This window comes from Bidens hawaiensis, unplaced genomic scaffold, assembly GCF_021521415.1.
Source record: "Bidens hawaiensis isolate Kalapana, Puna unplaced genomic scaffold, B.hawaiensis_p1.1 tig00028335_1, whole genome shotgun sequence".
Taxonomy (NCBI): Eukaryota; Viridiplantae; Streptophyta; class Magnoliopsida; order Asterales; family Asteraceae; genus Bidens; species Bidens hawaiensis.
Window position 1 is genome coordinate 6717 of NW_027494629.1, and position 13150 is coordinate 19866.

Here is a 13150-nt window from a genome sequence, read left to right on the forward strand (position 1 = left end):
TGACCAACAAATCCTGATTTCCAAATTCCAATTCCCCAATTCCATATTTGTCTTCTTTCTAATCAAGGTTTTAGCTTTTTTACATAAAACCCTTGGGGTGTTTGGTAGAGAGATTTGAGGGTGGAGAATTAGGTTTCTCTTGTTTGGGAGAATTAGGCGGAGAATTGGGCGGAGAATTGGTTTTCTCTGAGAATTGGGTGTAGGCAAAAAGTAGAGAAATCCAATTCTCTCCATTTGGAAGAGAAATGGAATTCTCTCTGCTTCTAAATCGCGTCTCTGCTCTACTCCGTTCGCGTATGATGATGATGATGCTCCGACCGGCGATGGTGATGATGATGCCGACGTCCGGCACGGCGGCCGACGCCGCAGCCACGTCCGTTCGCGTCTCTGAGCCAAAACGAAACCCTAAATCGCGTCTCTGCTCCCGTTTCTGAGCCACCATTTCTCTGAGCCACGTCCGTTCGCGTCTCTGTTGCGACGCGTCTCTGAGCCACCATTTCTCCACCATGATGATGCCGAGGCGGAACCCTAATCACGTCTCTGCTCCCGTTTCTCCACCCATTTCTCTATTGTACCAAACAAAGGAAATGATTGTCAATTCTCCACCCATTTCTATTTCTCTCCAATTCCATTTCTCTCCCATTTCTATTTCCATTTCTTCCCATTCTTTTTCCCTGTACCAAACACCCCCTTATTATACATCGTCATCAACCCAATTTGCACACCCCCTCACATTAGCATCATCATCTTCCTTAACACCTCTCTCATCCCCATTTCTTTTCTTTTCAGTTTCTTGATTCCAAGAAACTGAAACAACAGTTGGAGAGAGTTGTGATAAAATGGAAGGTGTCATCCAAACCAAAGGCCTCTTATCCCTCCCATCAAACCCACAAGCCAGAATCTTTTTCAACAAATTCCCACAACAATCTTTAAGACAAAGACTCAATCTTTCACAAAACCCATTAAAACCCAAATCCCCAAATGGGTTTTCTTTAAATCTTGATGGGTCTAAAAAATTCCAACTTTTTACTGTTAAAAATCATAAAAATCCAAACTTTTCTCTTGTTTGTAACGCCGCCGCCGCAGGCGGCGGCGCCGGTGAATTGGAGGCTGACCCACAAAAGGTTTTGGGGATTGATGTCTTGACATTGAAAAAGATTGTGCCTTTAGGGTTAATGTTCTTTTGTATTCTTTTTAATTACACAATATTAAGGGATACAAAGGATGTGTTGGTGGTTACAGCAAAAGGGTCAAGTGCTGAAATTATACCCTTTTTGAAAACTTGGGTTAATTTGCCAATGGCAATTGGGTTCATGGTTTTGTATACAAAATTGGCAAATGTGTTGTCGAAAAAGGCTCTTTTTTATACTGTAATCCTTCCGTTTATCGGGTTCTTCGGGGCTTTCGGGTTTGTTTTGTATCCGCTTAGTGGTTATGTTCATCCAACTGCACTTGCTGATAAGCTTCTTGCTGTTCTGGGACCTCGGTTTCTTGGACCGCTTGCGATTATGAGAATTTGGAGTTTTTGCTTGTTTTATGTGATGGCTGAGCTTTGGGGAAGTGTGGTGGTTTCGGTTTTGTTTTGGGGATTTGCTAATCAGGTATAACAATTTTATTTTGTTTTTATGTTTATGTTGATTGATATTAAATTGGAATTTTTGAGAATTGAGATAAGATTTGTTTTTATTGTGGACGAGTGTGAGTTTGATTGAATTCACTGTTTTCAGATAAAACATTTGCTGCCTTTTGAGGTTATAAATGAATTTTAGCACAAAGTTTGTTTTTTACTTGTAGATAAATTGATAAAATGTGTTTGGATTGTGAATTTGATTGTGTTTAATGTTTTTAGACCATAAAGTTGCTGTTTTTGACATAATAACTAAAATTTAGATAAGAATTTGTTTTTTGTTTTTTTTGTAGACAATAAATTTGGTGTTTTGGGTTGTGAATTTGATTGAATTTAGCGTTTTCAGACCATAAAATTGCTGTTATAAAGATTATAATTAAATTTTAGGGAAGGATTTGTTTTCTTGCACACCATAAATTAGGTATTTTGGGTTGTCAATTTGATTGTGTTTAGTGTATTTAGACCATAAATTTAGTGTTTTTGAGAATATGAATGGATAACAAGAAATGGGTGTCTTTTGTTCATATTCAACAATTGGATATTTAGATTTACTTAAAATGTTTTTATAGCATGTGCCATTTGTTCACATGCATGCATGTGTGTGTGTGTATAGGTGCATACATGCATATAAACAAGTAAACATACACACATAAATAATTATATAGAAATGTATATCTCTTCATGCATGTATATTCAAATTTCTTTATATGTATGTATAGTTTTAAAAATTTGACCTTTGTAAATCTTTTGTGCAGATAACAACCATTGAAGAAGCCAAAAAGTTCTATCCTTTATTTGGGCTTGGGGCAAACATTGCGTTAATTTTCTCGGGCCGTACAGTAAAGTACTTCTCGAATATGAGGAAACATTTGGGCCCAGGAGTCGATGGATGGGCCATCTCTTTAAAATATATGATGAGTATTGTGGTGTTAATGGGCCTGGCAATTTGCGGGCTTTATTGGTGGGTCAATACTTATGTTCCTCTTCCTACTCGTAGCAAGAAGAAGAAGGTAAAATTACAATTGTTGTTTTATTATTTTTTTCTTGTCAAATACTTAATGTGGTGTTTCATGTTTGCATTTGCGTTTTGGAACTCATTATTTGATTATTAAGCATATTTTTGCTTTTGATTTCATTCAATGTTTAGGGGTTAAACACTTTGTTTTGAACAAACAAAACTTAAATCAATATCACTCATTTATCATTTCTTGTAACATAATTTGGGACAACTATATTTATATTAAAAAAAAAGTTATTTATGGTCATTTTATATATTCATCCGACTTTATTTTTGCATATTTAAATCATTGGACTCTTAAAACTTAACAAAAATGTTGTTTTATAAAGTTTACAGATTTAATCACGTAACAAGGACTCTATAGTTTAAAATGAAAGTTTAATTTTTTGATACAATTTATGATTTGGTTGTTATTATATTTTTATTTAATTTTTAAAGTAACACTTGAGTGTTTTATTGCAGGAGAAACCGAACATGACGACAATGGAAAGTTTGAAATTCTTGGCATCGTCACCATACATTAGAGATTTAGCCACTTTGGTTGTTGCATATGGAATTAGTATTAATCTTGTTGAGGTTACATGGAAATCAAAGCTCAAGGCGCAGGTAAAAAAAAAAAGTTAATATTATGGAAACAAATTTAATCGTATTTATAGAGAAAAACGTAGAGGTGGCAAAGTGAGGGGTTGTGTAACGGGTCAAAATATGAAGTATTTACCTAATTACCCTCTTTCTAAAAAAATCATTGGCAAGGGTATAACCGGAAAGTTAGTAAACTACGACAGTCCATATTTGGAAGTCTGACAATATATTGCGACTGGTTAATTCGAGAAATACTTAAATGCCTTTTTGGACAAATGTTTTTACATTTATATGAACAGTTAGCGAGTCAAATGTGGTTGTAATTTTATATATTTTGATAGTATTAATTATTTTTTATTAAAATCATGTAGGAGGTTTTATTTATTTAAAATACACATCGTGTGACTTTCAACCTGCTCTTGTTTAGCTACTATTTAAAAATCTCAAACGTGTCAAATTTTAAAATGTTAACTAAAAATGTAATGAGTCAAATGGCTTTACCAGCAAAACCGACTTGAAAATTATCTTAGATTCATAGTTTCATGCATGTATACCTAGATCAGTTGTTAAAAAGAATATCAAATATAATTGTAATAATAGAGTTAATCATATCTAAAACATTAAATATAGTTCCTGATGTATATTCGTGTATATAAATTAATTTATATTATTATCTTCTTTTTTTGTGCAGTTTCCTAGCCCTAACGAATATTCTTCATTTATGGGTGACTTTTCAACCGCAACCGGAATAGCAACGTTTACAATGATGTTATTAAGTCAATGGATATTCAACAAATACGGTTGGGGGGTGGCTGCAAAAATCACCCCAACGGTCCTCCTTTTGACAGGGGTCGGGTTCTTTTCTTTGATCTTGTTTGGTGACCCTCTTGGACCGGGTCTTATGAAGTTTGGGTTGACCCCACTTTTAGCAGCCGTTTATGTCGGTGCAATGCAAAACATCTTTAGCAAAAGTGCAAAATATAGTTTGTTTGATCCTTGCAAAGAAATGGCATATATTCCTTTGGATGAAGACACCAAGGTTAGGCTTCTTGTTTGTTTTGTTTATAAAATGTTTTTATTTTGTGGGTCCCATTTATATGATGATGTGTAGGGCATGTTTAGAAGTGAGTTTTGAAAGTGATTAGGGTGTAAAAGAGCCATCTGAGCCAAGTTGCATGTGAGCTATCAGCTACTCGAGATTGGCCTGTTAAAAGCTCGAATCGTTTCGAGCTTAAACGAGCTGAAGCCTGAGCTTGAGTTGGCTTGTGGGCCTATTATTTATTTAATTTTATTAAGATATTAATAGTTATTTTATATGTAAAATTATGATAAAGGTAACTAAATAATACGTTATGTTATATAAAAAAATATAATTAAAATATAAATAAATAATAATTTTAAATTTATATTAATAATTACTAAATAATAAACAAGCCTGAGCTTGGGTTGGTTTGTGAGCCTAAACGAGCCTATTATTTGTATTTTATTTAATGTATTAAATATATGTTTCATAATAGCTAGTTATTATTTTATATGAAATTATAATAAAATTAACTAAATAATATGTAAAAAAAAGTCATTAGAAATGTATATAAATTAATTAGTAAATAATAAACAAGCTGAGCTTGAGCTTGAAAAACTACTAAGGAGCCGAGTTCGAGCTTGGCTCACCTCGCCTCTTTTACACCTAATATTATTCATCAAGTTTTAAAAGTTATGCTATGCTATATAAAGAAGTTATATTTTAAATGTATAAACATAGAGTTTGTAATGTTTATAAATTAATTAATAAATAGTAAACGAGCTGGCTTGAGCTTGAAAACCTTATCACAAGCTGAGCTCAAGCTTTAGTAGTAGAGCTCGAAACGAGCAGAGCTCGAGCTCAAGCTCTTGTTCGGCTTGTTTACACTGTTATTATTCATCAAGTTTCAAAAGTTGTTACTTTTAATTAACACTATTTTTAAATTCAGGTTAAAGGTAAAGCAGCAATAGACGTTGTGTGCAACCCGTTAGGTAAATCGGGTGGAGCGTTGATTCAACAATTTATGATCTTAACATTCGGGTCACTTGCAAACTCAACACCGTACCTTGGTGGGGTGCTGCTAGTCATAGTGATGGCATGGTTAGGTGCTGCCAACTCATTGGACAAACAATTCACCGCCTTGAGGCAGGAGGAAGAGCTCGAGAAGGAGATGGAACGAGCAGCGGTTAAAATCCCAATTGTTTCTACAAACGGGTCACTCGGGAGCGACTCAAACGCCACCAGTTCAACTGAAACATCGTCTCCTCGAAATGCGTGATTTGAGGTTTGCGGTTCGGGGGGGGGGGGGTAGGGTTATTGAGATAGATAAAGATTCAAACTTTGGGATGCTTCTTTAGATTTTATTTTTACTGTTGTTTTGAGTAAAGGAATAAGAGCAAAGGCAGGAATGTTGGTGACTTTTTTATGTTTTTATAAACAGCATATTTAATTATTTATGATAATTTAATTTAGTTTATTGGCTTCTTTATTTTTTTTAGAAAAAGGGAGAAAAATGTTATGAAAATTTGAAATAAACACAGTATTTAGTACATACATAAAACAAATAATAATACATACATGAATTACAAAACTTAATTGAAAAAAGTTGGTTTATGTGACAATTTATTTAACTAAAAACAATACAACTCCCCATCCTTTATATTCATCTCTTTTGAGTGTAATAAAAGCCTGAATACAATACGCAAAGATGAACCCGAAAGCCGAAACCAATCCAATATGCACTCTTGCAATCGCACAAAGAAAATCATCATATAGGTTCAAGTAACCCTTCACGGTCTTATCATTTGTGGGCACATCATTATAATTTATTGAATTATGATGTAACCACGTCATTAAATAACTAATGAAGTAAGTGGAAAAAAGGTTGAGGTGACGACGTTTTAAATAAAAAGGTTAAAAGAAACAAAATGTTTGATAAATTTAGGAGTAAGTTCAATAAATAGAAAAATAAAAGATAAAGTACGTTTAGTGATACCCTATAATAACTTTATTTTACAATAAAGTGTTGCATTAAATGGTTAATGTTTTTCCCTTATACAAAACTAAAGAAGTTTAAAATTATTATTTTGTATTATAAATATCAAAGTAAAAAGATGGTACATAACTAAGTATCCGACTAGGTTAGAACTGGATTTGCAAAATTGTGTAAAATATTATCTTATCTGTTGTGATCTCTGGAAATCCGGATACAAAGATGTGGGTTCCAATTAAGATTAATTGCTTTATTTGGAGGTTGTGTTTTGATCGCAATGCGACTATAGGAGCTCTGTATACATGAGGTATTACTGTTGGAGACTTGAAGTGTGCTTTCCGCGGGGGTGGGACAGAAACTTCACAACATCTGTTTGTTGATTGTAAGGGTATAAATGGTATTTGGATGATAATACTTGACTAGGTCAACCTCCCCAAACGAGCCAATTTCGTGTCAGGCGGTTCAATTAATATACATGTATGTTAGATGATTTGGTTGTCTAGGAATGATTTTCATGTTAATAATGCCCTGTTCATGATGGCTAAAATGGTGATGGACATCAAATCCGCCTACTTATGGGTGACACAAAGAAGCAATGAACAGATCCAGATTAGAAGAAGTGGTACAAGTTCAGTTTCATGAATTTTCCATTATAAGCAGCCAAATTGTTTTGATCGAACCGGTTTATTTAGATTCTAAATCAAGCAAGAAACTTTAGTCATCATTTAGCAATAAAAGTATACAAAGTTTCAAAATGTGACACACCATCTACAATTCATTACATTACATTACATTCATTCTATATCAACCTCTTTCCTCCTTTCACCATCTCCATTGACACCCGAAGTCATCTCCGCCTCCGCCACCACCGCCGGCAACCGCTCATACGCCACCGTCCTACGTGGCAACACCCTAAATTTCCCAAAATCAAGAACCCGAGCTAGCCTCTCATAACCCAATTTCTGTTGAACATATACTAAAACCGCTAGTAAAACCGCAATTAGCGGTATCAAAACGTCCCCGATTTTCGAGTAAAAATCGAGGCGCGGGTCCACAAACTCGTATTCTTCTGAAAAATACGGGTTTGGGACCGGTGATCTTATGTAATCGTAAACGTGTGGAAGAAGTTGAATTATTGTTAACCTGATAAAATACGATTTCCTTAACGGTACGCAACCGATTTGCCAAATTAAGTTACCGATAACTTGCGGAAGTAAAAAGAAATCCCGAACCAGACCCACGTACTCCTCGAGCTCGACTAGCCACGGTTGCACCTTGTGGACAATGACAACACACACGAATCCAACCACATGGATCACCGCGGTCACAATAACAACCCTTCGGTCAGATGGTACACGGTTCGGTTCGTGTGGGGCCCGGGTGAGTAATCTCACCCGGGACCTCCAAACTTTCTGGTAAAGCCTTACTGTTAGCGAAAAGGAAACCAATACGAGAATATTAACCGTATAATCTATAACCCGAATCATTTGACTTTTCTCAAGAACAGAAGATTCCTCGTACGATTTCGACTTTTTGAAAATCGCTTCGGCTCCCGTAACGAGTGGGATCCCATACCCGACCGCTTGGACCGCTAACATCACTAATGAAACGTACGGAGTTGAGTCGGGATTCTCTTTTATATAAAACAATTCACTTAAAATAAACCCAATCGCAACCGAAAGCGTAAGCGCCCGTAATATCCCCTCGACACCTTGTCTAGACAAAATATCTTCCCGTTGAGCCCGATACATAATTGGGACCGTTTGAAGCTTAACGGGCTTAAAAAACAACGGGTCAACTGCGTTCCTTCGACTAGATATTGAAATTGTAGCTGTTGGATTAACGAGCCAACGGGTCGTGATGGGTGGATATGATACCACAATATCGATTAAACAATCGAGCCCGTCTTCAAGATCCGCACTATCGTATAGCACGTTCCACGAGGCCCGTACGTCCCGACACCCCACCATATACAATTTCCCGACAAGCGGGTGATATAACCCTTCGACAAACAGATTCGAAAAATTCACGTATTGCGGGCCCGTTAGACTAATTTGGGCTGACACGTTAATCAAAACCTGTTTTTCGGTGTATGTTTGTTTAACATGGTACGGGGTTTCTTCTTCGGTTACCGACTCGTTTTGTAAAGACCAGTAATGACCAAATAACGGGCCGATCGATAAAATCTCAAGTTGTAAGTCGGTTCGTGGAAACCCATTCGGGCCCGAATTGGGAACCGCAGGGTGGTGAAGTGTGAGATCTTCGGATAAAAGAGACAATCCGACCAAATACGAGTCAGCATCTTCGACTTTCGGGAACGTTAAAAGTGACTTTTTGACCACCGTCCCAAAGCTGAACGGTTCGGTTTTCTCCAGCACGGTCCCTGCTAAGTCGATCTTAGAATACGTGTAATACGGTTTTGAGTCGGTATACTGATCATATAACTCGGACGGACGTACCAATTTCTCAAATGCTAACGGAAAGTAAGACGCATTACTCGAACTACCATCTTCGACATGCGATATTGACCCAAGAATTATGCTTCTCTGCTCGATGGAAAACGAGAGCGGGATGTATAAACAGACCCGCGAATCACAACCGTTGGATTCTTGATCAACGACCCCACGACAACCTATCATGCACAGCTGCCCACTGGATGATTCCCACTTCCCTTCAACCGAAAGGGTCATAATGTTAAGCCCGGTTCGTTGAGACACACGGTAATGATCCTCATATGGCGGAACGACCCGAATAACCCCCGCAACTTTCGTGTATTTACCCTTCTTACCCTTTGAATCCGACTCGTCACATCGAACATCTTGAAGACTTAATCTAACACCTTTAAAGCTCCCGTTAGTCGATTTTATACTCTCATCGGTTTCAAACGGGCCCAACTTGGTACAAAAAGTCCCGTTACCCTCACACTTCCAGTTCGGGACAACGGTCAACGGGTCCTGACCCGTAAACCGTTCCAAAATAAGACAAAAATCACCCCCTTTATAAACCTCAACCCCCGCATTTGTAACACTATCTTTAACCGGGTATGGCTCGCACACTTTCGCCACGAGTTGTTCATTAAACTCGTAATTAGCCGACCCACTTAACGAAGCGGTATCGTGCACATCATCAAAATACTTTTCACTCGTTTTCGGGCTTAAACTTTTCAAAACCCCAAAAACCCCTCTTTTCGTCAAACTAAACGTATTCGGGTACCGAATCATCAACAAGATCTGATCATCTTGAATCAACGGTGGCTGGGTCATAAAACCTGGCTCGTTAACCCAATCCCACGGGTTATTCCTATTCTTATACCGATACGGCAGCATCGTATTACCAAGCAAACACATTACAGTTTCGCCTTCCCCATTACTATCATCCGAGTTATCCAACACAATCCCTTGAAATGTAATCGTTAACTCCGAATGATCATGGTATATATGAAAAGCCGGATCATTTTCATACGGTTTAAACCCGAACGACCCCTCAGTCGTGATCCCGAGCTGCAAAACCGCATTAACATTAACCGAGTTCCCGGACCGGTGAGCCCGGTCAACGTCAGTGACCCAGAACGAGATTAGGTTTAGTGGGGATCTTGGATATGGATATGGATCTGGGTTTGACCCGTTTGGTTTATGGGCAAATGGCATTAATGGGTAATTACCCAAATCTTGAAACCAACCGCCGTTAATGAAGGAAAGCTTTTGTTTTAATCGGGTTAATCGTTTATTGTAGGGTTTTAGGTTGGAAATTGGGGGTAAAATCTTGGAGCATAGTTTTTTAACCTCGTTGATTCGATTGTAAGTGTAGGTGAAATAGTTTTATTCATGGGAAAATTGAATTGAAGCTAACCTGGGAAGAAGGAACTTGTTTGAAGATGGGAGTGAATCTGATCTGAGGATTGATGAGAGTGAAGTTGAAGTCAACTTTATTGTTGTTGGTATGATGTGATTGTCAAATGTCTAGTGTCTATTTTTATTTATTTATTTTCCCTTTTGGACTGACTTTGGTCGTCGCCGTGTTTTACGTATCGACTTCTTTTTTATTTTATTTCTTTTACCAAAAAAAGAAACATTGATTGAACCAATTATCAGTAGTTTAAAAACAAATTAAGAACCGGTGAAACTAGTTTGTAATTTATTTTTAGCTTCTGGTTAGTTTTTATATAATGACAAATAAAAATATCACACACTGTATAAGAGCATTCCGAGCATGTTTCCTATCATATATTTATAAAATATATATATATATCATATAATTACATTAAAAATCACTATATTTTCTCTCTCTTTTCATTTAAATAATACATTTTATACATTTATTATTATCTTTTTTCTCTCATTCACTTACAACCACTTTTAAAAAATAATAAAAAATTATACAGTGTGAACAATGAAAACTCAAATTTAACTTTTCCATGTCATATAATTTACAAAACTCCCTCACAAAAATATAAGGGATAAACTGAGAATTAAACCATGTAAATTTGTATGTTGCAGCTTGCAAGTGAACTCTTTTTTTCTAGTGGTATAATCATTTTAAAAAAATAATATCTTATAATTAAACTAGATTAAAATCGTTTAATTTAGGAGGTGTTGAGTTCACTTGTTTCAAATCCTTTTCTTTATCGTTTATTTGGATTATCGATGGGTCACTGACCTACCCTGTCATCTCCATTCCTCGAGTAATGGAGACCACCATTAAGAGGAAACCGTCATAGGTGAGAAAACCTCGTAGCCTAACCTGAAACCTCTATTTTAACAAAGCTAGGACTTGAACCCAATACCTTCCCATTTTATATGAAGTTTTTGGGTGCTAGTTGCTGGAAACAACATAAGAAGGGGAGCCGCAGTGGTAAACATTCATTCTGGTGGTTAAGAGAATTCCAAAAAGGCAACAAAGAGGGGCCAACGAGACAGCTGAAACTATATGAGCCATGTCAGCTCAAGCTTATATCAAAATTTAACGAGTGGTTCTACCTTATATAGATTCTTCAATTACAAAAGAAGAATTGTTTTTGTTATGGAAGCCATGCTACTGAGATCTACAATTAGGTTGAATTGGATCTTAAATTGATGGGTTGGCATGAGCTTATTGATGCGGTTATGAGGTAATCATGACTACAAAAATGTAATGCATTGTTCAATAACCAAATAGAGGTACTTAATCGAATTCCAAACTTATTTTTCGCTTTCACTTTGTTTGCCTAGCTAATACATGTATAATATGATATTTTCTAAGTAGATATAAAATCCTTGGGTCGATGTTTAAAAATCTAAGAATCGTACAAAAAAACCTCTATATACCTTACATATATAAAAATAAACTTCAGGGTTGGCTGACCCCGCGTCCTATATAGTCCATGCATGCATGGATTATCATTTATTAGGTCCTTGATAGAAAAATTCCGGTGAAAATTGCAACAAGAACTGCAGGAATCTTTGTGAATGAATATGATGCATCATTTTTCCCTAAAAGAATAAAACAAACTCAAAATTTGCATTCAGATAATGAAAATGCATTAACAAGAACAAGTAAAACGACTTACCGCCACCCGGTGACGCCACACTGCTAGGCGGCGATGGCGGGAAGAGATTTAGGTGGCCACAATCTCCATCAAGATAACCTGAAAAAAAAAAGATATCAGTCTTTTTTAACATTGATACAACAGGCAAAAGGGCAACAAACTGTGCCGCTAATAAATCATTTTGATACGTACATTGTTGCATGCAAATGAATTTTGGATTATTAAACAAATTAGCAGCACGATCATGACATTGACAGTAGTGATCGTTTCCGTTTGCCACGCAGTCGCCATCACCGCACCAAACTAAGTTACAAGCTGCTAAATCCGACGTGATTTAAGTTAGCTTCTAAACTCTCAAGCTGAGATATATATATTAACTAGAGTAATTGGCAAACTGAAAGAGAAAGGACCAATGGATGCTTACGGCTGGTGAAATTGATCGGTGGAAGTGGAGGCGTGGGCGGATACTTTCCACCGCATGAGAAATCGACAGTACCTAACACGAAATTTACAGGCTTAGTTTTAAACTTGAATGGTTCGGATCAGTTCTGTTTAATTTTATAACTGTCTTTAGAAAATATTATTAGGTCATGACCTAGATTGATAAGTTACTTTATATCAAAATTTTGATTAACATAAAAAATTAATATAAAATCAATTTTCAAGTTAATGCGACGTGCTCATGTTGAACCATTAAAACTCGTGTCGTGTTTGGATTCATGTGTCTAACTTTAATTCGTAGTGTTGCCATGTTTGGGTTTGACTCATCCCCCGTGAATACAACCCATTTAACACATCTAGTTTTAGGACCAGAGTGTACCAGACCAAAACCAAACACAATTTAAACCAAAACTTTTCATTGTCATTTCAACTCATTAAGATAACCATGCCATATCGAATTAGCTCAACCGCTCAAGCTTTTTACGAGCCAAGCTTGAGCACAACATTTTAACTTATTAAAATAAACAAGCAAGACGATCTGACTTGTTTAACTTCAAGCCCGAACCCAAGCATGAGCCCAACCCGACTGGTCGGGTCTTTGTTGTACTTAATGAGGTCATTTTTGTGTAAATGTTGAATTAGGAAACTAACAATTTGGGATAATGCAGCTGCCAAAGGGCATGGGCCCAATCATGATGGTCTTCCAACCAGCATCACACTCACAATGAAAAAATAAGTCAGGGAATGTTGAATCAGGTACACACTTTCCTTCACCACAATCTTTGTCTTTACATGCATCTGCTTGTTGCCAAACACAGCCACATTAATTAACACATAATCACAAGTTTTATATAATGTTTTTGGCCGGAATTTTACGGTTTTTATTGTAGGCCGGTCTGTTAACTCGTAACCGAACAAGTGGTGGCACTAAAACCCGTAGGGTG

General features: G+C 36.6%; 2 protein-coding genes and 1 long non-coding RNA gene across 3 annotated transcripts; 1 reads left to right on the top strand and 2 right to left on the bottom strand.

Moving 5' to 3' along the window:
* The first annotated feature begins 828 nt into the window (after positions 1–828).
* Positions 829–5541, top strand: LOC143576881 (plastidic ATP/ADP-transporter-like). Its single transcript, XM_077060876.1, has 5 exons — positions 829–1601; positions 2383–2637; positions 3108–3251; positions 3919–4266; positions 5198–5541. Exons 1-5 carry the CDS (start codon positions 840–842, stop codon positions 5525–5527), a joined length of 1839 nt encoding a protein of 612 aa, XP_076916991.1. The 5' UTR covers positions 829–839; the 3' UTR covers positions 5528–5541.
* Positions 5542–7035: 1494 nt separating this feature from the next.
* LOC143576883 (uncharacterized) lies at positions 7036–9888 on the bottom strand. The gene has a single exon (XM_077060878.1). It carries the CDS (start codon positions 9886–9888, stop codon positions 7036–7038), a length of 2853 nt encoding a protein of 950 aa, XP_076916993.1.
* A 1730-nt stretch (positions 9889–11618) lies between these two features.
* On the bottom strand, positions 11619–12072 carry LOC143576884 (uncharacterized). The gene is made up of 3 exons (XR_013143015.1): positions 11958–12072; positions 11787–11864; positions 11619–11709 (listed from the first exon to the last, which is right to left on the bottom strand). It is a non-coding gene; the product is annotated as an uncharacterized LOC143576884 (long non-coding RNA).
* Between the last annotated feature and the right edge of the window lie 1078 nt (positions 12073–13150).

Bases quoted from the DNA above. Each gene is read 5' to 3' on its own strand.
- LOC143576881 (XM_077060876.1), top strand. From the start codon at position 840: ATGGAAGGTGTCATCCAAACCAAAGGCCTCTTATCCCTCCCATCAAAC. The intron at 1,602-2,382 runs GTATAACAATTT...TCTTTTGTGCAG, and splicing joins TTTGGGGATTTGCTAATCAG to ATAACAACCATTGAAGAAGC. The intron at 2,638-3,107 runs GTAAAATTACAA...GTTTTATTGCAG, and splicing joins CTCGTAGCAAGAAGAAGAAG to GAGAAACCGAACATGACGAC.
- LOC143576883 (XM_077060878.1), bottom strand. From the start codon at position 9,888: ATGCCATTTGCCCATAAACCAAACGGGTCAAACCCAGATCCATATCCA.